Genomic DNA, 26,235 nt, shown 5'->3' with positions numbered 1-26,235 from the left:
GCCACAACTTCTGTTTTCACTACACCATAAGGCTTCTGTTGGACTTTCTTTATCTTCTATATCTCTCAACTACTTTTTAATGTTTTTTTATCACTTCATAGAAATTAAAAATAATTCTGCTTCAAATAGTTCATTTCCAAATTTTCTTGCTTTTTCCTTCTTGTAATTTCTTTACTCTTCTTTTTTTCCTTTTATTACTTAATCTTAGCGAACATACATACTCCTTATATTTCTAGTTGAAAGAACGCTTATCTCCTGTTTGTTGTGCATTGCTCTCTGACAGTTCATTTCTTCACATTGTAATTTTTGATTATTGTGATCTCGTCTTCAGCAGGTATATCATGTGTGAGAGTTTGAGTTCTTTGGGTTTGTAGGCATGCACTTACTGAGTGGCTTCACTTTCCCTTTGTGTTGCTTTCTTAATGGGATTCTCACATTTTTCCAGTGTCCATTATTTAAGATTTCTGGTGCACTTGTCTCATTTCCAGGTTTTTCAGTGTGCTCCACAGGTTGGATTGCTGGAATATGACTTCCTTGTTAAATGGAGTATGAGTTTGCTATATTTTTACTAGCTTCACAGAGCATTGTCTTTTAATAAGCACTATCTATTGCATAAGGAAAAACAATTTAATACAAAAACACCCAGCATTCAGTGCTCACTACATGTGTTGAGTTATTTGTTACTATATTAATTTACCGAAAAGATTCAAGCCAATACTACTTTAACTGTGTATATAGTGGGCACTTCATGAAAGCTTATTGAATGAAGAGCCTTCCTGGCATATATTAATTTATTCTTCTCACTCCTGTTCTTGGAGACTTAGTTCTACAGCCCAATATAGAAGAATAAGAATGTTTTAAATCTGATACCTTCTAAAATTATCCAAATTCACAACATTCATTGCTAGCCAGCGGTATATGAAGTAGACTATTATTAAAGCTTTATCTGTTGTAAGAATTAAGATGGTAATGGCAGAAAACCCAAATTTACTTGGCATAAATGATAAAGGTGAAATTGGTTTAATGCCTCATTAAATTAAAAATTGTCAAAAGTAGGGCCTACTTCAGGTATCATTTAATTAAGATTGTGATTCTATTTCTCTGCATTTATCTTGGCTTTGCCTTTTGTGTGGTACCCATATCACTGAAGTCGGCTTTCTTCACTGTTGTAAGATGGCTGCCAGCAGTGGTTTGGGCTGTCTGCTTCCTTGTAGCCTTGTAGTTTAGGATCCAGAGGGCAGTAGAGTGTTGTTTCTCAGAACCACTGAAATCACCTGTGGCAAAGAGCATTCCAGACAGTGATAGACTTAGGCTAGGGGTCACTGGCTATCCCTCAGTAACACCCAAATCTTTATTAAATCCTAACAAGAAATGGGCAAGACGTACATGAAGAAAACTACAAAAGTCTACTGAAAGACATGAAAGAACACTTTTTTTTAATGTTTATTTTTGGAGAGACACAGAGTGAGCGGGGGAGGGACAGAGAGAGAGGGAGAGAGAGAGAAAGAGAGAGAGAGAGAGAATGAATCCCAAGCAGGCTCTGTGCTGTCAGTGCAGAGCCTCATGTGGGGCTCGAACCCATGAACTGTGAGATCATGACCTGAGCTGAAACCAAGAGGATGCTTAACCTACTAAGCCACCCAGGTGCCCCTGTTTTAGTCTTTTAACAAAAATGTACTCATTTTAATTTCTTGAGAATATATATGGCTTATAATGGGGAAATAATTTTTTTAAATAATAGTGACATATGCTTATTATATACAAAGTTTAAAAATATGATCCACAGTACAGAGATAGCCATTTTTAAATTTTTGTGCATTTTCTTGCAGGGTTTTTTTTTTTGTTGTTGTTACGAATAGGCTCTCAAATGTATTGACAGTCGTTTCCAGCTTTTTAAAAACTCTGTTCTGTATTTTATAGTGTCATTAAAGATTCTTCCAAAACATTTCCTTTGGCTACATAATTGTGACACATTCATACCATGAAATACTGATTTAAAATTTCTCTATTGTTAAGGCAATTACATGGCTCCTGTCTTTATATATGTCTTTTCAGTGTTCTTAGTTTCCTTGTCACTGATGCCTAAATGAAATGTTGCCTTAAAAAGTAAATTTTAGGGGCGCCTGGGTGACTCAGTCGGTTAAGCGTCCGACTTCAGCTCAGGTCACGATCTCGAGGTTCATGAGTTTGAGCCCCGCATCGGGCTCTGGGCTGCTGGCTCAGAGCCTGGAGCCTACTTCTGATTCTGTGTCTCCCTCTCTCTCTGCCCCTCCTCCGTTCATGCTGTGTCTCTCTGTCTCAAAAATAAATAAACGTTAAAAAAAAAAAAAAAAGTAAATTTTAAAGTTGTAGATACTCTGACAAGACTTTTTAGATATGTTAGATATTAAAGTAAATGATACTGCTCTTTTTTTTTTTTTTTAAGAGAAACAAAAGACATAGAATCTATTTTTCCCATAATATACTGTATGTGAGTCTTGATAAAGCAGTAGACTGATCTGGTTTCTCTTGCTGTTACCTCTTTTCTGCATTCTCTGTTCCTTGACATTCTTTCCCACCTATGGAAATCTCTATGTTCCTTCCCTAATGCTTTAACATTGTTTTATTTCTTAAAAGGAGCAAATCAGAATTCCGATGCAGACAGCTTGAATCAATCTTTCTGTTCCTCTTATGAATAGGCAGTTCCTCCAAGCAGTGAACTACCCCTTTAGAAAACATTGGCATTATGTTTCTCGACCCTCAGTATCTGTATAGGTGGTCTGGAATGCATTAAAGAGAGGCATTGTGTCAGATCCTCAAATCTAAAGATGAATTCCTCTTCTTACTAATTATAAGTAGTATCTGTTGTTGTTGCTGTTGTTTGTTCTGAGTTGCTGGGTTTTAAAACATTTAATGAAAGTAGGAAATGGACTTGGTATAGTGTCTAGTTCTTGTTTTATTTATGGAAATGTATATAGAGTGCTCTTCAAAGGGATTTTATGGTGAATACCTTTCTGGAATGTAGAGTATCACTCATTTTTCTATTTTTGTAAATGTGGTCTTTTGTATTTCTTTTAGTGACAGAATTATTAAGATATTTTTGTTTCTAGTTCAGGTTACAATACTTAGCAGTAATTCATTTTTGCTGATGAACTAGATAATTCTCCCATATATAAATATCTCATGTATTTTAGTTGGGTTTGTTATTGTAACAAAACAGGTTTTTGTTCAGACCAGTAGTTCTCAAAAGTGTGGTGCCCCCAGACCGGAAGCGTCAGCATCACCCATCACCTGTGAGCATGTTAGAACTACGGATTATTAAGTTCTACTCCAGACCTACTATTCAGAAACTGCGTGGTGTAGCCCGGCAACCTGTGTTTTAACAAGCCCTTCAGGTGATTCTGATATATGCTCAAGTTTGTACCATTGGCTTAGATAGTATCTATACAGTGGCCAAAAATCCCTGCTCTTATTATTTGAAAGCCTGGGTTTGGTTTAATTCCAGGGTATGTGTTAAAAACTTTAGCAATATTGCTTCTGAGAGATGTGTAGGTGAAAAGCTGTTAGCAGGGGCGCCTCACAGGAGTTGCTTTCATTGTTTCTGGTAGTTGAGATTTTGAGAACAAGGGCCAGGAGTCCTTCCCTATTGAGCTGAACCAAGTTGCTTCAGTACTTCGGATAATTAGCAGATGCTTCTCATTTGAGCATGTCGTTTAGGTTGTGCCTTCCCCCCTTACCAACGTACTTAAAATGACAAATCATGAAATCACATTTAAGACAGATATTATTTTCAGAGTTAAGGAATTCCTGAATTAGCTCCTTCAAATGCTTTTAAGTTATACATACTTACAAGCAGCCATACAATACCTGGAAGACACTTCATCAATGTAATTAAAATATATATCTACTAATTATTGGCTTATTTTTATGTAATTATTAACTATTTGGATAACATCTTCTTACCTGGTTTTTTAAAAAACATTTTTAATGGAAATATGTTAGGCTAATAGGCATATGTATTTTTTCACTGGAAGATTCTCTACTCCTGAATTTAAATGTCACATGCCTTTATTATTTCAGGGGAGTCCTGCAGGGTGGAATATTAATTTTAAACATGGCACTATTTTATAAATGGGAACCCTTGTTTTAAAGAACTAGATCTTGGGGCGCCTGGGTGGCTCAGTCGGTTAAGCCTCCAACTTCGGCTCAGGTCATGATCTCACGGTTCGTGAGTTTGAGCCCCTCGTCGGGCTCTGTGCTGACAGCTCAGAGCCTGCAGCCTGTTTCAGATTCTGTGTCTCCCTCTCTCTCTCTCTCTGACCCTCCCCCGTTTATGCTCTGTCTCTCTCTGTCTCAAAAATAAATAAACGTTAAAAAAAAATTAAAAAAAATAAATAACTAGATCTTGTTAAATCTAGGACTTTAAAGCATATTTTGTCTCCTAAATCTACAGATTTTTTTTTTTTTTTAAACCTCAGAAGATAATTACTCTCAGAAGAGGTATAGCTGGTTTGGTGGTGGTGTCTTCTTGGCAACACAGATGGATCTTGTTCGTGCTATGGATTAGAATCAGTGACAAGAGAGCCATTAAAGGAAAGCTGACAATGTTTCCTTTATGCATATTGAGAAATGGAAGATTTCCTAAAGCCAGGATAAAGCTACTAACTTTTGGAAGATACTGTTTGTGATTTTTAATCTATGACACATAAGTATTATTTACCCTGTACATATAACTAGGTCATAATACTACAAGTCTGTAAGAAATAGTCTAGAGTGTTTTATTTTACTTTAGGCAGAAATGAAATGAAATTTGAAGAAAGAAGTATATAAAACATTTTTTTGAATTTTCAAATTCTTGTCTTTTAAATTTGTGTTAGCTAACATAGTATAGTTTTGGTTTCAGGAGTAGAATTTAGTGATTCATCACTTAAAATTCTGTTCTTAACTGAATAATATACCTCAAGTTACTTGGCATGGAGTTGGAGGACCTGATAAATAAAGATTGCAGAAAAGACTGAAAGCATATTACTCATTTTTCTGATTGGATGAGAGGATATATTTTTCAGCGTTTTTGGTTTTTTGTTTTTTTTTTCATTCTGCCCTAATGATTCATGGTAGTTTGCTTCAAATTAGAGAAGTTAATTCCCAATGTAGTTTTTGACTTGTTACACTGACTTGGGCTGAAAACAAATCTCATCTTGACTTCTTGACTTATAAATTTCATGTTAAGCAAGTTCATCATTGGAAGCCATTTTGTTTCTTTTAATTCTCCAGTTATCTGAGGGAAACCAAAAGCATGCAAATCTACAGAAAAGCATTGAGAAAGCTAAAGTTGGCCGACATGAAACGGTAAGTTTGTGTCTGTAGATTCCTTAATAATGTCAATTCTAAATAGAAAAGTAAGAACATAGAGTTATCTATGAGGAGTATGCCATTCCTATCAGAAGAGAGGTGAGTACAGCAAAGGACATGGACATTGGACCTGGTAGGATTTACTAATTTTAAGTATAGATTTATTTTTTATTATTATATTATATATGGCAGCATAACATAGAAGCATAAATTCTGGGGCCAGGTGGCCTGGTATGAAAGTCTCCTAAATTTTCTGTTGTCAGTTTTCCCAGCTATAAAATAGGGATCAAAATCTACCTCTTCGGGTTATCCTGTGGCTTAAACTAGCTTATATTTGCAAAGCATTTAGAAGAGGGCCTGGCACAAGGTAAGCCCTTTATAAATGCTTATGTAAAATTTTCAGAGTCACGTTTTTAAGTCTTGGCATAGAACATATTGAAAACTATCAATATATTATCCTTGAGGCTTTGTAATATTTCTAAATTATTTAAATGAATACTGACACACTGTTTTATTTTAAAAAGTGTAATGTTCTCTAAAGTATTATGTTAGGGGTTTTTAAAAATCACTTTCTAGTTTCATCTTTATCTCAAGTATGGATTTATGACTTAAAAAACTATTAAAGATCAGCAGGCACCACTAAGCATTCCATCTAGGGCTCTGTTTGTATCACTTGATTGTGAAAGAGACTCAAAAACCTGTCACATTATGGGGCGCCTGGGTGCTCAGTCGGTTAGGTATCCGACTTCAGCTCAGGTCATGATCTCACAGTCTATGGGTTCAAGCCCCACGTCAGGCTTTGTGCTCACAGCTCGGAGCCTGGAGCCTGCTTTGGATTCTGTGTCTCCCTCTCTCTCTGCCCATCCTCAACTCGCACTCTCTCTGTCTCTCAAAAATAAACATTAAAAACTAAAAAAACCAAAACCCCGTCATGTTGTAGAAAAGAATATATCACAGGTTTACAGGGTCTTTTCACAATTATTTCACATACCTTCTTTTATGTGAATAGTCAGCAGTCACAGATAGGAATTGGAATTTGGTAATTTTTGAAAAATGTTCAAGGGAAGGTAAGTTCTGGCATAACCTGAAGCTTTTATATTTCTTTAATTGACAAAGCAATTACTATTTCTTTATTTGATCCTTTTTTTTCTTTAACATTGGCAATAAATTATAGAAGCACCTTCGATTAATGGTGACATACCCATGCCCAAAAGTTGTCTGCTGCATGTTACCCGGCCCACTGGATCTATTGCAGCTAGGAAAAAACCTAGTTGGTGCTTGCATCTATCAGAAGACTGTAGTAGTTTAGAAAGGCTCCTGAGAATGATGGACTCTTGTGTTAATCGTGAGAACACCAATCATGATTTTTTAGAAACACCTAGCTGCTGTTTACTAGGTATTATCCATGGTGATGCTGCTGCTGCTGACGATGATGATGATGAAGAGATAGCTAACATTTATAATCTGCTTACTGTGAGCCAGGCAAGTACTGTCCCAATGCATTTTATATTTATTGAATCCTGCCAACAGTGCAAGGATGTGGCCACTATTACTGTTTTTACTATTACTCCGTTTTTAATTTGAGCAACTAAAGACACAAAAAAGTGAAGTAACTTGGCAAAAATCTCAGTGCTAGTAACAGTCTGAGATGGCTACCAGTTCAGGGTGTCTGGAGAACTATCATTGCCTTCACAGATTCTTCCCCATTTTGCTGCTTGTCTCATTTCTCATGGAGCGTGTATAATTTGGGTGTGGGTGGCAAAGAATAATTATCTTATGTCATAGTTTTTTGTTTTTTTTTTTAATGTTTGTTTATTTTGAGAGAGAGAGCAAGGGAAGGGCAAAGAGAGAGGGAGAGAGAGAGAATCCCAAGCAGGCTCCGTGCTGCCAGCACAGAGCCCAGTGTGGGGCTTGTACTCATGAGATCACGAGTTGAACTTGTGAGATCATGATCTGAGCTAAAACCAAGAGTCAGAAGCTTAACTGACTTTGACACCCAGGTGCCCGTATTGTAGTTATTTTTAAATCTCTTCTGAGTTGTACTAATACAGTATACACTGTAATCATTTTTGGCTATTTATATTTAAATTTAAAACATATGCAGTTAAATTCAGTTTTTCAGTAACAATAGCCATATATCATGTACTCACTAGGTACACGTGGCTAAGGTTTCCTGCATTGGAGAGCACAGATCTAGAACATTTCTGTCATTGTAGAGTTCTGTTGGGTTGTGCTGCGTCAGACCATGATGCCCTGTATATGCATTCCCTGTACAAATGCTAGCAAAGGAGCTTTCTTCACTTTGGAACGAAAGAGAACAGTTAAAGGCAAAAGTCAAAAAATACAGGTACCAAAATATAAACTAGCAAGGGACCTTAAATAAGTCCCATCAGACAGCTTGAACTCTACTTGGTTTTGCTTCAGGCTTATCCTATCAGTCTGTGCCATAACCTTTCACACATATGAATTGAAAACTGTGACACTGTGACTTCTACCTGTTAGTGAGAACTCTGGCGGGAAATTTCAAGTGGTGTTTATCAGATCCTGTTGTATTAAAAGTTTATTCCGGTTTACCTTTAAAGGAAAGTGATAGGAGACCACAAGCAGTAATTCTGTTATTTCTGACCTCTTTAAATATTTTTCAAGGTTGATCATCCTTAAAGGTTGAAAAATTGTCTACCACACTTGTAATGATTATGTTGCTCTAAAATATTATTTCTATATATAGATCGAAGAGGCACTTTTTCCTAACATATGATGACCTAGTCATCTTTAAATTCATACATAATCAGTGACCTCTCATCTGTTTATGAGTGGTCCATTCTATATATTAATTCCCATCCAGTTAATCAAAATATATGATAGATGTTTGAGATTTCAGAGAAAAATGAGAATTGAGTTTGTCCTTATACTGTGAATACAGGTATGTGTATATATAATGTCCAAAGCCTAGTGCACATTAGTTATGAGAAATAAAATGTTTATAATATGTATAGCCTTATAACCTATGGCATTTTACTTGTCTTAATTGTACATAAAACTATTTTGAATGCAGGAAGAGCGAACTATGCTAGCAAAAGAGCTTTCTTCACTTCGAGACCAAAGGGAACAGCTAAAGGCAGAAGTAGAAAAATACAGAGAATGTGACCCACAAGTTGTGGAAGAAATACGTAAGTTTATATCATATCTTGAAGTTTTTTAACTTCACTCATGAAAGAGATTTTATACTTCCAGTTGCCTGGTAGCCATTCTCCATGTATAATGAGAAAATCAAGCCATTAGAAGTATTAATATTGCATTAATATTTCCATTAAAGAGTCTTAACATTAAAGCATTGAACAGTGACAACTTTGAAATTGTAAGCATTTTAAGGGTAATGAAGGTAGATAGGGTAGAAGGATAAAGATATAAACTATAAGCTTAGGACACTGAGGAGTCAGAGAAGGAGTTAAGTTGGCCCCAAGCACAATGACTTGAGAATGAAATCCACCATTATCTTCTAGGAAAGATATTACCAAAAATAGGAGTTTGCAAGTTACAGAAAATCAGTCTGTGCATTGACTTGCCTTTTGAATACACCAATGATATTTTCCTTTACTTTAAAACCAATCTCCAAAGCTTTATTTTGAATAGTTTTTATATATTTATGTAAAGATAGAAATTTCAGTATTTGAGGAAATGAAATGAAAGAGTATATTATAAGGGCACTGCATGTAATTGCCTAGGAAAATATGTATAAATTTCTTCACATTTTTCTGTCTTAGCCTGTCTTTTCATTTAGGGAACTTTACCAAGTGAAACTTCTAGACAAAACTAATAGTATGTGATTGAAGGCTTTGAGAGAAATTGAAAATATTTGGTACTTTAAAACTAGGTTGAGGGACACCTGGGTGGCTCAGTCTGTTGAGCATCTGACTCTTGATTTCGACTCAGGTCATGATTCCAGGGTCATGGGATCGAGCCCTGTGTTGGGCTCTATGCTAAGCATGGAGCTTGCTTAAGATTCTTTGTCTCACTTTCTCCCTCTCCCCATCTCCCCCTCCCTCCCCTTCTTCTGTTCCTCTCCCCTACTCATACTCCCACTTTCTAAATAAATAATAAATAAATAAATAAAATTAGCTTGAGAGTAATTTGATTACAATTAAGCTCTCCTTGATGGTATTCCTTACAACTAAAAAATATTTAAGCAGTTCAGTTAGTGTAATCTAAAGTTAAATTTAATTTTAGAGACAGATCCCTACTTTGCACAACTCCAGGAGGCATTAATCACATGTAGTCCACAGCCTAGATGGTGATATGTATTGGCCCTGGTTCAGCCGATTCCCCAGGATGTTTTTCCCAGAGAAGTGGAGGTAGAAGAACCCACCTGCCCCCTCCAGCCAGTCATTTTCTGTAAATCAGGCATTTAGAGAGACTTATTAGCTCTTTAATGTTGCCCACAGATGAATTTCATTTATCATCATCCTGCAAAATAAAGTGTAACCAAATCTACAAAATTAATGACTTTTATCAGTTTCAAAGTTTTAACTAATATCAAATGACCCTGCTTGAACATGAGCACCTCAAAGCGGTGCTGTAGGTTACTATGAGGAAGTTAGGCCTGGTCATGATTCGTCTTTATTTATTTATTTTTTAATTTTTTTTTTTTTTTAACGTTTATTTATTTTTGAGACAGAGACAGAGCATGAATGGGGGAGGGGCAGAGAGAGAGGGAGACACAGAATCGGAAGCAGGCTCCAGGCTCTGAGCCATCAGCCCAGAGCCCGACGCGGGGCTCGAACTCATGGACCACGAGATCGTGACCTGAGCTGAAGTCGGACGCTTAACCAACTGAGCCACCCAGGCGCCCCTCATGATTCGTCTTTAAAAGGAATTATATACTGCTTGTTAGGATGTCCAGTGTGTGTCTTGAGCAGCTTCTCATGAAAGAGAGCTTTGAGAACGGTTTTCTCACCCAGATTGAATGCCTCCAGGTGGTTTAGTTTTAGGATCAACATGTCTGTACCCTGTAGTAGGTCATCATGGGAATTCTGTTTTCACAGTTATCAAATCTGATCCTTCATTTATTACTCTTTCTTGGCTCTGCCTTCCTTCCTGATTTCAGTTTTGTGTAAATCTGGGACTTTTCCCTGAAAGTGCCAATTATTTTTGCTTACCCATTTCATTCTCTCCTCTGTCAGTGACCTACAACTCATAGCCATGCCCAGTCAAGGCTTCTGCTTTTCTACCTCATGGTCCCCGTTATATTGCCGTTGCTCTTTCCCTGGGCACGTGACCTGCCTGACATCACTTCTACTTATGACCTGTTTTTACAGTCCTTTTCCTAATTTTAATTACTTCTGTCTACTCCAGAATGACTGAAACTTATTTAGTCTTACAAAACTATACTGATGGTGATCCTGTGCCAGTGGATCATCATGCAGTTCAGGAAATCCACAAGGATAGAGAATTGTGCCAGATCGATTCATGAATGGGGAAAACTTTTAATTCAGGCATGTAATTTCAGCTGTTGCCATTCCTTGTACCTCTGGATCAAGCAACAATTTTGGCAATTGCCTCCCCTCTTAGAAGGGTGATGAAATTTGATGGAAGAAGTTTCAAGGTATATAAAGGATGATGAATTTTCTGGAAAGTAGAATAGCATGGTTGAGGAGGAAGTTGTAACTAGTTTATGCTGGTTGCCTGAATTCTGTTCTCCATCTTAACCCTTCTGTTTGGTGATTTATTTCTCAACCTAAGGGAAAACATGCCAGTGTGAATGAGTATTAGGCAGGCTATGAGGTCTAAGTGAATGAGAAGAAAATGTTTTCTGGTTTACAGTGAGTTAAGAGACGTTTCCGTTCTTCATCAACATCAGACCTAGATTATCTTTTCATATTTAATTATGTAGTCACCTAAGATGGATCCATATTTGGATGCTGTAGAATTTTGTAATGGTGAATTCATTACATGTGTATTAATTTTTGACATTTTTACATTGTACATTTCTGATCTTCATAGGGTTATGAGAGGATAAGGGTCCTTCGTGGCTTTGTATTATTTTTATTTTACCCCATTAAAAATATCTATCTTTATAAAATGTATTAATTATAGAAAATTACAACATATTTAATAGATAGCAGTTATGTAGGATAATCACATTATTCCATAAATCTATTTTAGATGTAAAGGTAAGATATCTTTTTAATATTTTTTAAGGTAAGATATTTTTTTCTATGGAAAGCTACCACACTATAATCAGAAGGGGGAAAAAAAACTATCAAAGCAAGAATTTTAGATTAACTTAAGTTCATACTTTTATAGAGAAATGCCCAATTCCTCTGCTTTTAAAATTCAGAACAGCTAACAAATAAAATTTTACTCAGATGTGGCACTTCCACTAGTAGGCAAGATAGAGTAGTAACAGACTGAATTTATCCTCCCACTTAAAAAACAACACAAACAAAATACATCAAATAAGTTTTTAAGATACTTGATATCAGACAATAAAGGACAATGCTTCTTAGAGAAAGGAAACAAATTAGGTCTTAAAATTGTGTCAGCTTATTTTATTGAGTTTCTGGGCTGTGGCACAAGGAAGGAGAACCTAGGCAGAGCCCTGTAGATGGAACTGAGAATCAAGGAGACCATTGTGGCTAGAGTTCACAGGACAGCCTACTAGAGAGGAGAAATTACACAGAAAGAGAACCCTGGGAATCTACAGAGGGTTCCCCTCAAGTATTTGGTGCATGCATATGAGGAAACTACCCAAAGCTGGGGAAAGAACAGTTTCAAAGAATTAGAAGGAACAGTGTCTAGCACTCACACAGGACCAAGAGTAGTGCCTATTCTCACCAAGCAGATTAGAAAAATTCATAAGTCATAGGGCACTGGGTAGAGCACTCAAGACCATCTTGCCTCACTAGCAAGGACTAATTAGCCCTAGACTGAGCTTTGTCCTCCACGCATCTGACAAATCATAACAACAAATCTTGAAAACATTAGACTATATTGCAAAGTCACTTAAATGCATCCCAGAACAAAGCTGAAGAATATTCATAGGAATACAAACCTGCTCAGCACCCAACAAAATAAAATTAGTGTCTAGCGTGTAATGAAAGATTACCAGGCATGCAAAGAAGTGGGAAAACGTGACCCTTAATGAAAAGAATAATCCTTCAATCAAAACTGACCCAGAGCTGATGCAGATAGCAGAATTAGAAGACCATAACATTAAAAGCTATCACAAATGTATTGTATATGTTCCAAAAGTTAGGTAGAAATACGGCAGATATAGGGGCACCTGGGTGGCTCAGTTGGTTGGGCATCTAACTTTGGCTCAGGTCATGACCTCAAGGTTCGTGGGTTCCGGCCCCACATCAGGCTCTGTGCTGACAGCTCAGAGCCTGGAGCCTGCTTTGGATTCTGTGTCTTCCTCTCTCTTTGCGCTTTACACGTTCATGCTCTCTCTCTCTCTCAAAAATAAACATTAGAAAAAAAAACAAAAAACATGGAAGATATAAAAACTCATGTCAGAGTCCTGGAGTTGAACACCATAATATTTGAAATGAGAAACTGGATTGGATTCATAGCAGATGAAACTTTTCAAAAGAAAGGATTTGTGTATTTGTTTGTTTTTTTTAACATATAATTTATTGTCAAATAGGATTTGTGTACTTGAAGGCTAGCTGTAGAGAGTATCCAAAATGAAACTCAGGAAAAATAAATGTTTTTAATGCAAATAGCATCCCTAAAATGTAGGACAACTTCAAGTGACCTAATATATGTGTAATCGAAGTCCCAAAAGGAGTGTATGCTGGGGGCATAGGGTGGTGTGTGTATGTGTATGTGTCCAGCCCTGAAAAATACCTGAAGAAATAAATATCAGAAGAAGTAAAGGCTATTTTTTCTCAAATTTGATGTAAATTATAAACCCATAGATTCAAGAAATTTAAACATTTAAGTAGTAAATGGCAGTAATTCCTTATTACTAAATCTAGATAATTTTTTTAGATTTTAATCTCTATTCCCCCAGATGAGATTATTTCCTTTCCCCAGAAAGCTTACTGCTTTTAAAACGTGCTTTTTGCTAATGAGAGGTTTCATAGGATATTGACTATCATGTTATTGCATAAAAGATTATACTGGATTAAAGGATTATGAGTTTCACAAGTTGAGTTTAATAAGATTTGGTTCTTAATAGTGTGGCTACAGAACCCATATTACAACCATCAGGGTAATCTCAGTCATAGTTTATTTTGAAAGTTTTTCTGCTGATAACTAATTTTTATGTTCATAGAGACCTGGCAGTGTATTATCTTTTACTTATTTCTCAGTAATTCTTGCAGGAACAATTAAATTTCATCATGTTAGGGGCGCCTGGGTGGCGCAGTCGGTTAAGCGTCCGACTTCAGCCAGGTCACGATCTCGCGGTCCGTGAGTTCGAGCCCCGCGTCAGGCTCTGGGCTGATGGCTCGGAGCCTGGAGCCTGTTTCCGATTCTGTGTCTCCCTCTCTCTCTGCCCCTCCCCCGTTCATGCTCTGTCTCTCTCTGTCCCAAAAATAAATAAAAAATGTTGAAAAAAAAAAAAAAATTTCATCATGTTAGCTGATTATTGGTATCTACATCAATTATTAGTAAGTTTAGTTACAGATATCTAAGAAGTGAGAAGTGAAAGTAATAATGTATGAAACATGAAATTTAATTTTAGCTACTCTGACCATTACTGAAGTGAGAACAGATAAAATAAGTTGTAGTAAACATTGAATTCCTACAAAAATACTTAAAAGTAGATCTTAGAAGTACTTAAGAAATATTTTTGGAAATGCCAGGATGACAGTGAAAATGATGGAGTAAGGACCTCTGAAAATTTATCCTTCCAGGAAAGCTGGCAAAAATTGTCACAACTTTTCCAGAATTCTGGAAAAGAACCAAAGATTTGCCTATTCAAGAAAAATGGCTGAATATCAGCAAGAATAATAAGTTTTATGGTATTTTAACTTGCTCTATTCTTATCCCCTTCTCTATAGCTCAGCAATAATCTTGAAAACTAAGAGCCCTGCGTTCCTGGTATCAGAGGGATTAAGTTGGAGCTGGAGCTCTTTAAGACCTTCATTTTCCCAAGTTGTCACTATTTGACATCTTTGATGGTTCTCTGAAAGCACCAATAGGAAGAATTATCTTTATTTGATCTGGCTTGTAGTATGCCCAGTACTAACAGCCACTTCTTGGGGAGCAGTTGTCTAAAACAATTATAGACAAGAGTTTTAACCCCATAGCTGTTTGAGCTGATGAATACCAGTTAAGGCAAACAGTAGACTAATCAAAGAGCTTACAAGGAGAGGTTGAAAGACATGTTATAGGTGCCTTGAAAAGCACCAGATTTTTGGAAATCTGGAAGGCCATATGCATAGGGCTGTGCACATTCCCAGGAAAGTCCCACCTCTAGCAGACCTTGGCACTCAGGGCATATAGGAACTGAAAGCTAAGACAGGGTTGTAAATTGCCTAGCTGAATGTTGAAACCTGCCCCAACACACACAGAGAGCCACTCAGCAAAGACCTGGAGTTTTAGTCCAGGTGTTTAAGGAAATCTCTGTTCAATTATTAACTGCCTAGTAAGCGAACTAGACACTTCAGTGGCCTCACATAATAAAGAATACAGAGTTTACAGAATTTGTTCAGACAAATCGCTATACAAACAATAACAACAAGTACCAAAACAACAACCCTGGGAAGGGAGGAAGTATCTTATTTCTAGAGTGGCCACATTACGTTTTTTAAAATGTCCCAATTTTCAACAACAAAAAAATTGCAAGGTCTACAAAGAAAGTATGGTTTATGCACAGAAACATACATGATGTTGGATTGTTAGACACAGACTTTTAGTCAGCTATTTTAAATATGTTAAAAGAGCTAAAGAAAAACATGCCTAGAGAACTAAAGAAAGGTCTGAGAATGATATCTCACCAAATAGAGAATATCAGCAAAGAGGTAGAAATAAAAAGGAACCAAATGAAATGCTGGAGTTGAAAACTATAATAACTGAAACGAAAACTTCACTCGGGATTGATTAATAGCCAAATTGAACAGGCAAAAGAAAGAATCAGTGACTTGGAGATAGTTCAGTTGAGATCATTCAGTCTGAGGAACAGAAAGAAAAAAGAATGAAGAAACATCATTGGAGTCTCAAGAGGCCTGTGTCATGGCGTCACGAGTGCCAACATATATAATGGAAGTCCCAGAAGGAGAGGAGGAGAGAATGGGGCTCAAAGAATATTTTAAAAAGTAAAAGCTGAAAACTTCTCAAATTTGATGAAAAACATTAACCTATACATCAAAAAAACTTAACAAACTCCAATTTAGGGCAGCGTCCAAAAAAATGCACATAAAGACTCATCATACTCAAATTGTCAAATGGTAGAGAATCTTGAAAGCAACAAAGAGGAGGTGATTCATCATATACAAGGAACCTTCAATCAGATTAACAACTTGTTTCTTATTAGAAAGCATAGAGGCCAAAGACATTGTGATGACATATTCAAAATGATAAAGGGGGGAAATAACCATCAACCAAGAATTCTATATCCAGAAATATTTTCCTTCAAAAATGAAGGAAAAGTAAGGTACACAGGTAAACAACTGAGAGAGTTTATTGTTAGCAGACCTGCCCTAAAAAATATGGAAGTCTTTCTCATTGAATTGAAAGGACACTGCATAGTAACATGAAGAAACACTGGTAAAGTTTACTTCATAGGTAAATATAGAAAACAGTATATATCTATTTTTGTTTGTATCTCCTTATGGTTCTATTTTATTTAAAAAACAGCTGCATACACAAAAATGGTAATCCTCTTTTGTTGGGCAAAAAATATATAATGTAATTTGTGACAAAAACAGCATGATTGTCTTAATACACAAAAAAATATTTGACAAAATCCAGCACCCTTTCATGATACACTCAACAGACTAGGAATAGAAGTGAACTTCCTCAATTTAAAAAGGGCATCTACAACAAATCTACAGCTAACATTCTATTGAATAGTGACAGGCTGCATGCTTTCCCCAAGGATGACCTTTTTCACCCCTTCTTTCAACGTTGTACTGAAAATTCAAGACAGCCCAATTAGGCAAAAAAGAGAAATAAAAGCATCCATGTTGAATAGTGAGTGAGGTCAGCAGGCTATAGGATACAAAAAATCAATATACAAAAATCACATGTATCTTATATACTAACGAACTATCTGAAAATAAAATTTTAAAAGTTCATTTCCAATAGCACCCAAATGAATGAAATACTTAGGAATAGAATTAGTCAAGGAAGTACAGTATTTGTTCTGAAAAGTACAAAACATTGAATGAAACTAAAGACCTATATAAATAGACATTCTGTGTTTATAGTAAGACTTAACATTGTTAAGGTGGAAATACTCCTCAAATTGTTCTGTAGATTTAATGTAAAACCTATCAAAATACTAACCGCTTTTTTGTAGAAATTAGTAAGTTGATCATAAAATTCATATGAAAATATAGGAGACCCAGAATAGCCAAAAAAATCTTGAAAGAGAACAACAAAGTTGAAAGACTCAAATTTCCCAACTTCGAAACTTCTTACAAAGCTACAATAATCAAGAGAGTGTGGTGCTATTGTAAGAACAGACACGCAGGAACACTTGGCTGGCTCAGTCAGTAGAGCATGCGACTCTTGATCTTGGAGTTGTGAGATTGAGCCCCACGTTGGGTTTAGATTACTTGGTGGGGGGGGGGGGGGAGACATACTGGTTAATGAGAGGTTAATAGAATTGAGAGTCCAGAAGTTAACCCAACTGATGTTTAAATTTTTTTTTTTTTTACTGTTTATTTCTTTTTGAAACAGAGACAGCATGAGCAGGGGAGGGGCAGAGAGAGAGGGAGACAGAATCTGAAGCAAGCTCCAGGCTCTGAGCTGTCAGCACAGAGCCCCATGTGGCGCTCGAACTCACCAACTGCGAAATCATGATCTGAGGCGAAGTCGGACGCTTAACTGACTGAGCCACCCAGGTGCCCCTAAACCCAACTGATTTTTAACAAGGATGCCAAGACCATTCAGTCAGGAAAGAATAGTGTTTTCAACTAATGGTGCTAGGCACAACTGGTTATCTACATGTAAATGAATCCACCTGGACTCCCATCTCAGACCATATACAAAAACTAACAGATCAAAGACCTAAATGTAAGAAACTATAAAACTCTTAGTAGCAAACATAAGTGTGTATCTCTGTATTCTTGGATTAGGCAGCAGTTTCTTGGACAGGGCACCAAAGCTCAAACAACCAAATTAAAAATAGATCAATTTGACTTCATCAAAATTAACAACTTTTGTGTATCAAAATACCTTAACAAGAAAGCTAAAAGAGGGACTCCTGGATGGCTCATTTGGTTAAGCATCTGACTCTTGATTTTGGCTCAGGTCATGATTCCAGAGCTGTGGGATCCAGCCCCACCCCCAGCCCCAGGGCTCTGCACTGGGTATGGAGTCTGCTTAAGATTCTTTTTGCCCCTCTGTCTTTCCCCCAAATGTGCTTTCTCTCTCTCTCTCTCTCTCTCTCTCTCTCTCTCTCTCTCAAAAATGAAAATGAGGGGTGCCTGGGTGGCTCAGTCGGTTAAGCGGCCGACTTCGGCTCAGGTCATGATCTCGCGGTCCATGAGTTCAAGTCCCGCGTCAGGCTCTGTGCCGACAGCTCAGAACCTGGAGCCGGTTTCAGATTCTGTGTCTCCCTCTCTCTGACCCTCCCCCATTCATGCTCTGTCTCTCTCTGTCTCAAAAATAAATAAACATTAAAAAAAAAAAAATTAAAAAAAATGAAAATGAAAATTTAAAAAAAGGTGAAAAGAAAATCTACAGAAATATTTACAAATCTTGTATCTGACAAGTGTCCAATATCCAAAATGTATATATGCATTTTTTTTTTAAAATTACAACTGAACAATTAAAAAAAAATTAGAAATGGGCAAAGGATTCATTTTTTCAAGGAAAATATACAGATGGTCAATAAACATTTAAAAAGGTTCTCAATATCATTCGTTATTAGGGAAATGCAAATCAAAACCAAAATGAGATACTACTTCACCATGCTTTGGATGGCTATAATAAAAAAAATGGACACTGGGTGTTATATGTAAGTAATGAATCACTAAATTCTACTCCTGAAACTAATATTACACTATTTATGTTAACTAACTAAAAATCTAAATAAAAACTTGAAACATAAAAAAAAAACTGGAAAATAATGATGGTTTTACAACCCTGTGAATATTTTAAAACCTACTGGATTGTACGCTTTAATATGGTGAGTTCTGTAGTATAAAAATTATTTTTCAATAAATAAATGTCATAATAAATAATATTTATGCTCAGTTGATCATGGAATTGTTACGTGCTGTGTAGATTAACTTGAAAGACATAGATACAGATACATTTAATAGCAAGATGTATAAATATAAATTAAATATTTCCTCCTCTGCGGCTACTGTATGACTTAAATTTTTTAAAGGTCAGGTTTATTGTGATCTAATATATATAATCTAAAATTCTTGTTAAACTCAAATTATTTTATCCTCTTGATGCTGTAAACTGAGAAATACATCTCACTTAAACTTATGTTATCTTTAAAGGAACAAGTAGAGGGGCGCCTGGGTGGTTCAGTCGGTTAAGCGTCCGACTTCAGCTCAGGTCACGATCTCACGGTCCGTGGGTTCGAGCCCCGCGTCGGGCTCTGGGCTGATGGCTCAGAGCCTGGAGCCTGCTTCTGATTCTGTGTCTCCCTCTCTCTCTGCCCCTCCCCTGTTCATGCTCTGTCTCTCTCTGTCTCAAAAATAAATAAACGTTAAAGGAACAAGTAGAATAATGGACATTTATGAAAAGGAAATTGTTTACATTCATGACTCAGTGATTCAAACTAATTGTTTACAGTCATGGCTATTCATGACTAATATAATTGCAGCTATCTAAAATTTCTTTGGGGAGTTGAGCAGATTTGTGGGATATGATATGTCACAATTTGAGCTTTTTTTTTTTTTTTCCAACGTGTTTTTTTTTTTTTTTGGACAGAGAGAGACAGAGCATGAACGGGGGAGGGGCAGAGAGAGAGGGAGACACAGAATCGGAAACAGGCTCCAGGCTCCGAGCCATCAGCCCAGAGCCTGACGCGGGGCTCGAACTCACGACCGTGAGATCGTGACCTGGCTGAAGTCGGACGCTTAACCGACTGCGCCACCCAGGCGCCCCTGTCACAATTTGAGCTTTTTACATAGAGTTTTATTTGTATAAACTTTTACTCATGTAAAAAATGAATCTGTAAGTAGATGAAGATGATGATTCACATATATATACTTTTTTTCAGGTCAAGCAAATCAAGTAGCCAAAGAAGCCGCTAATAGATGGACTGGTATGTATTATGGCACCGATAAGCTATAGTTAAACTTTCTCCACACTTACTATGATGACATGCAGAAGCAATTGTGCCTAGTTCTGTTCAAGAAGAGACATTTTCAGAACTGTATGTATTGTTTTTATATATTCAATCATTTTGTTTTCTTAAGGTTATTTTTTTTAAATCTTATCATGAATCATTTTCAAACGTACAACATATTTTTGTAAAACCAATGATTGCTTGGAGTTTAACTTTTGTGTAATTTTTCCTGGATAAGCCATTTGGGCTAATCACTTAACCTTCCTTATATTAATGCAAGATACTTTAAGAGTTTCATGGAATCTGAAAGATTTGTCTTCTTGCTAATGATAATAATAGCTAACATTTGTTGAGGGCTGACTATAAGCCAGGCATTGTAAAGAGTATCTGTGGTGCATTCTCATTTTCTCTCTGCAACAATCTTGTGAGGTGAATAGGATTATCATTCCTAATTTTAGAGATGGAACTGAAGCCCACAGTGACACAGATGCTAGGCAATGGAACAGGAATTAGAATACAGCTTTTCTGATCCAGAATCCGAGCTCTTAACCCACTACATGATACTATCTTCTCTGTATACCTGCTTTCATATAAATGCCTCATTAACCCATTTGCCAAAGGATGTATCCTCTGGTCTACACTAGAGACGTTCTAAGAAATGGGAATTAATAAGGCATTTTCTCTATGTCTTAAAGTTTAGAAGAAAGTTCATAAATAATGATTGTTGTCATTTATATACAGGTATGATTAGTATTGTTAAAACCTGTCTACAAATTAACACTGAAGTTTTTCCAGTATTATAATGTAATGGTAATTGAATTTTACCATCCTGTTATAAGAGTTTATAATGCCTTCACATGTACTACTCATGCTTATTCTGTTTCTGTGGGAGAGTATGGGTAAGATTGTATTGATGCAGAGATCCAGAAAATTTAAAGTGACTGCTTTGAGTCAAAGGTGATTAGTCACTGGGTGTACAAAGATTTGCACGAGGTTTCCTGACTCCATGTCCAGGCCTCTGTATGTCACAAAATGTTTCAGAATCACTCTTCCTGGGGTGCCTGGGTAGCTCAGTCGGTTAAGCGTCCGACTTTGGCTTGAGTCATAATCTACCTGTTCGCGAGTTGGAGCCCTGCATCAGGCCCTGTGCTGACAGCTCAGAGCCTGGAGCCTGCTTTGGATTCTGTGTCTCCTTCTCTCTCTCTCGGTCCCTCTCCTGTGTGCGTGCGTGCATGCTCTCTCCCTCTCTCTCTCTCCAAAATAAATAAACATAAAATTTCTTAATAATAATAAAAAAAAGAATCACTCTTGCTAGGGGTGTCTGGGTGACTTAGTCGGTTAAGCATCTGCCTTCAGCTCAGGTCATGATCTCACGGTTCGTGGGTTCAGGCCCCACGTTGGGCTCTCTGCTGTCAGCGCAGGGCCCACTTGGGATCCTTTGTCTCTCTCTGCCCATTCCCTGCTTGCACTCTCCCTCTCTCTCAGAAAATAAATAAACATTTAAAAAAAATTTTTTTAAAGCACTCTTCCTTGTCTATTTTAGAATTAAGTAGATTGATAAAATCAGTGTAATTGGCTCCTATAAAATTGCAATCTTGGGGCGCCTGGGTGGCTCAGTCGGTTAAGCGTCCGACTTCAGCTCAGGTCACGATCTCGCGGTCTGTGAGTTCGAGCCCCGTGTCAGGCTCTGGGCTGATGGCTTGGAGCCTGGAGCCTGCTTCCAATTCTGTGTCTCCCTCTCTCTCTGCCCCTCCCCTGTTCATGCTCTCTCTGTCTCAAAAATAAAATTGCAATCTTATTTATTACAAAAGTAATACATTTCATAAATAATGTAATGCTTTAGTGATAAGGAAAGAAGAGGGTAAAAACAGCAAGCTCCCATTAAAGAAAAGAGAAGAATGAAATGTATGTCCAGTAAGTATAAATAAATAATAAATACAGTGATATCATATGGATTTGAGAAATACAAAGTTTTGAGTGAGAAAAAAAGGCAAGTGGATTAAAAATAAGACAAGAGTCACAAAGTGATTTCTCCCAATAGTTCTCAGCAAAACAGCTCAGTAAGCAGCAGGAACATGCAGCCTGTGTGCATGGTGGGAAGAACTTGACTTTTGCAAGGAATCCAGATTGTGTTCCTTATTTTTGCTGTATGACTTATTGAACTTCTCTGAACCTGCTTCTTCATTGTAGATTATATGTACTTTACATTTTGAGAGGATTAAATAAAAACAGTTTGTAAGCCCTTTAGCGCAACATTAGACATAGAGATGAACAAATACTCCCCTTTTCCCATTCTCTTAAAAAATGCTTTTATTTTCCACTTGATCACAAACTTCCAGTTATGATGAGAAAAAGGAACAATTTGAACAACTTCTTTTTCCCCTAACGTTATTAGCTTAGAAAGAACCTGAAACTTTTTTTTAATGTTTATTTATTTTTGAGAGAGACAGAGACAGAATGCGAACAGGGGAGGAGCAGAGAGAGAGGGAGACACAGAATCTGAAGCGGGCTCCAGGCTCTGAGCTGTCAGCACAGAGCTGGACATGGGGCTCGAACTCACAAACCATGAGATCAAGACCTGAGCTGAAGGCGGATGCTTTACGAAGGTGAAGGCAGACGCTTAACCGACTGAAACACCCAGATACCCGAACCTAAAACTTTTAAAATCATATAGGAAGGAAGATATTTTTAACACAGCAGAAACAGCTGTTAGGAACCATGTTTCCATCTGAAGTTACAATTTTCTCCTTCCAACAGAAAAGTGTTATGATAAGAATATGGAGTTAAAACAACTTGCACCTCAGAAAATCAACCTGTCTTCAAAACAAGCAAAAAGAAAACATCTTTAATACTTATAACCAGAGATTGTCCTGTAATTATTAGTTAAGGTTTGGTTTTCCTTTTTCCTAAAAAGGTCCTTAAAATGTATCTAGAATAGAGGATGTTTACTGTTCAGTAATTTAGTATTTCAGTTTTATAAAATGAGAGATTACTTTAGGATATAAATGTAATAGAAATATCACATCTAAATGATTTATGGCATTAAATATACTTTAAATGTGATTTAACAAATTTTATAAAACCTTCATAATTAACATACTGAAGTTATGACTGTGTGTGAGAGGCATCTTAGTGAATGGGGGGGGGGGATAGATGTTGTGAGATCATAAACAGAGTCATGCATGCTATTGCCATCCTGTTTCTATATATATACTGGGTATACCACCATAGAAATTAACAGAAATTCTACTAGTCTTGGGGCTCTTTCTTTAAGACACACATACACACACCTATTTTCTTTTATCCATTTATAAAAATTTCTACATAACAGGAAAATTATTTGACAGGAAATCAGTTGTTAAGATTTTAGGTGACGTTGTCTTGAAGGTAGACATCCAGCAGCCCGAGATATGTTCTTCATCAGTCTTTTTGAATTGGTCCATCAAGCATTGTGGCTGGGCTTTTATATGTTCTTTTGTTTGTTTTAATCTTTGGAGGTTTAATTGCTTCTTCACCTTTTGGCTAAGATCAAGTGTAATCTTTGGAAGTTTATAATAAAATGGTTTCTTGCTCTCATGTGAACCCACACCTCCTTCGTACAAAGCCTGTAGTCTTACTGTGGTGAGTTCTTTCTTTCTGTCCTGATCCAGGTTTGAAGTTGCAGTGTTGTATCTGTTCTCTCATTTCCTGGAAATCTTTCTGTGCTTTTGGAGCCTGTTCTGGGTGCTGTGCACATAATACTTGATCTTTTCTCTTTAACATACATAACACTTTGGGATTATTTAGTAATAAATTGATTTTTCTCTCTCTAATCTTGTGTCAGCTTGAAGGCATAGGCTCTTTACATTATCAAGTACCTGTAATACACTTAATCCCTGTTTTATGTAGCAGTGGGTCCTATGTAAGTATTTGACTGTGATTGACAAGAATGGATGGTGATGCAGACACTAGTAAAACTAAACAGATCATTCTGGAGTGCCTCATGTTATTAGAAGTCTCTCTTAGGTCCTCATGAAAACTAAAGATTAGTTTTAAATTGTTACATAAAGATTCATTTTTTAATTTCTGTTGTTATTCGATTATACTTTAATTGAAAGAATTGGGGATATTTCATTAATGTTATTCTATTTGATGTAGTAGTATTCACTTAGAAACAAACTTCATTCCAAACATTTAGTTATCATTATTTGATACTTGGAATTAAACTTCCTAAAACACTATTTTTAAAGGTGATCAAACTGCAGGTATTAATTTATTAAGGGTAACATAAAATATAGTCATACCTGACAGATATTGCAGGTTCGGTTCCAGAACACTGCAATGAAGTGAATAGTATAACAAAGTAAGTCAAATGAATTTTTTTCCCCACTACATACAAAAGTTACGTGTATTAAGTGTGCAATGGCATTATGTCTAAAGAAACAATGTACTTACCTTACTTTAAAAATACTTTATTGCTGAGGCGCCTGGCTGGCTTAGTCAGGTGAGCATATGACTCTTAGTTTTGGCTCAGGTCTTGATCTTGCAGTTGCATGAGTTCAGGCCGCGCATCAGGCTCTGTGCTGGTGACCTGGAGCCTGCCTGGGATTCTCTCTCTCTCCCTCTCTCTACCCCTTCCCCACTCACACAGTCTCTCTCCCAAATAAAATAAAATAAAACTTAAAAAAAATTTTATTGCTAAGAAATGCTAACTATCATCTGAGCTTTCAGCGAGTTGTAATCTTTGCTGGTGGAGGGGCTTGCTTCCATGCTGATGGCCGCTGACCGATCAGGGCGGCGACTGCTGGAGGTCAGGGTGGCTGCAGCACTTTCTTAAAATAAGACAACAATGAAGTTTGCCACATTGATTGACTCTTCCTTTCATGAATTATTTCCCTATAGCGTGTGATGCTGTTTGCTAGCATTTTATCCACAATAGAACTTCTTTCAAAATTGGAGTCCCTTCTCTCAAACCCTGCTGCTGCTTTATCAATTAAGTTTGTGTAACATTCTAAATCCTTTATTGGTCATTTCAACAATCTTCACAGCACTTTCTCCAGTAATAGATTCCATCTCAAGAAATCGCATTCTTTGCTCATCCATGAGAAGTAATTCCTCATCTGTTGAAGTTTCATCATGAGACCGCAGCAATTTAGTCACATCTTCAGGCTCCACTTCTACTTCTAATTCTCTCCCTATTCCCACCACATCTGTAGCTACTTCCTCCCCTGAAGTCTTGAACCTCTCAAAGTCATCCTTGAGAGTTGGAACCAACTTTTTCCAAACTTTTGTTAATGTTGATATTTTGACTTTTTTCCATGCATCATGGATGTTCTTAATGGCATCTAGAATGGTGAATCCTTTCCAGAGGTTTTTAATTTACTTTGTTCAGATTCATCGGAGGAATGACGGTCTATGGCAGCTATAGCCTTCTGCAGTGTATTTCTTAAAAAAGAAGACTTGAAAGTCAAAACTACTCCTTGATCCATGGGCCACATAATGGATGTCGTGTTAGCAGGTATGAAAACAACATTAATCTCCTAGATCTCCATCAGAGTTCTTGGGTGACCAGGTGTGTTACCAATGAGCAGTAATATTTTGAAAGGAATCCTTTATTCTGTGCAGTAGGTCTCAAAAGCGGGCTTAAAATATTCAGCAAACCATGTTGTAAACAGATGTGCTGCTGTCACCCAGACTTTCTTTCATTTATAGAGCACAGACAGGGTAGATTTAACCGAGTTCTTAAGGGCTCTAGGATTAGGGGAATGGTAAATGAGCACAGACTTCAGCTTAAAGTCACCAGCTGCATTTGCCCCCAGCAAGAGAGTCATCCTGTTCTTTGAAGCTTTGAACCCAGGCACTGACTTCTCCTCTCTAGCTACGGAAGTCCCAGATGGCATCTTCTTTCAGTAGAAGGCTGTTTGGTCTACATTGAAGGTGTAGCCACCTTCATGAATTATCTTAGCTGGATCTCCTGGGTAACTTGCTGCAGCTTCTGTATCAACACTTGCTGCTTCCTCTTGCACTTTCATGTGATGGAGATGGCTTCTTTCCTTAAGCCTCATGAACCAACCTCTGCTACCTTCAAACTCTTGCTGCAACTTCCTCACCTCTCTCAGCCTTCACAGGAATGAGGAGAGTTAGGGCCTTGCTCTGGCTTAGGCTCTGGCTTAAAGGGAATGTTGTGGCTTTTTTTGACCTTCTGTCCAGACCACTCACACTTTCTCCACATCAGCAATGAAGCTGTTTCACTTTCTTAATCATTTGTGTGTTCATCAGAGTAGCAGTTATAATTTCTTTCAAGAACTCTTTGCACTCACGACTTGGCTGTCTGGCACAAGGGGCCGAGTTTTCAGCCTGTTTTTGGCTTTTGACACCCCTTCCTCATGAAACTTAATCATTTCCAGCTTTTGATTTAAAATGAGGGATGTGCAACCCTTCCTTTCACTTGAACACTTAGATGACATTGTAGGGTTTATTCATTGGCCTAATTTCAG

The 26,235-nt window shown here is 37.1% G+C and overlaps 1 protein-coding gene and 1 long non-coding RNA gene across 3 annotated transcripts in view; one reads left to right on the top strand and one right to left on the bottom strand.

Moving 5' to 3' along the window:
* MND1 (meiotic nuclear divisions 1) overlaps window positions 1-26,235 on the top strand; it is a 63,210-nt gene that overhangs the window by 35,060 nt on the left and 1,915 nt on the right. For both annotated transcript variants that reach the window (XM_019441232.2, XM_019441233.2), the window contains exons 5-7: window positions 5,254-5,328; window positions 8,387-8,501; window positions 19,691-19,735. In XM_019441232.2, the coding sequence (XP_019296777.1) occupies window positions 5,254-5,328; window positions 8,387-8,501; window positions 19,691-19,735 (235 nt within the window). The remainder of the gene's footprint in view (window positions 1-5,253; window positions 5,329-8,386; window positions 8,502-19,690; window positions 19,736-26,235) is intronic.
* LOC128776533 (uncharacterized) lies at window positions 23,414-24,518 on the bottom strand. The gene is made up of 3 exons (XR_008421655.1): window positions 24,194-24,518; window positions 24,043-24,074; window positions 23,414-23,512 (listed from the first exon to the last, which is right to left on the bottom strand). It is a non-coding gene; the product is annotated as an uncharacterized LOC128776533 (long non-coding RNA).

The sequence above is a fragment of the Panthera pardus genome, unplaced genomic scaffold, assembly GCF_024362965.1.
Source record: "Panthera pardus isolate Hobbes unplaced genomic scaffold, ASM2436296v1 HiC_scaffold_13, whole genome shotgun sequence".
Lineage (NCBI taxonomy): Eukaryota > Metazoa > Chordata > Mammalia > Carnivora > Felidae > Panthera > Panthera pardus.
This window is presented reverse-complemented; position numbering and strand designations above follow the sequence as displayed.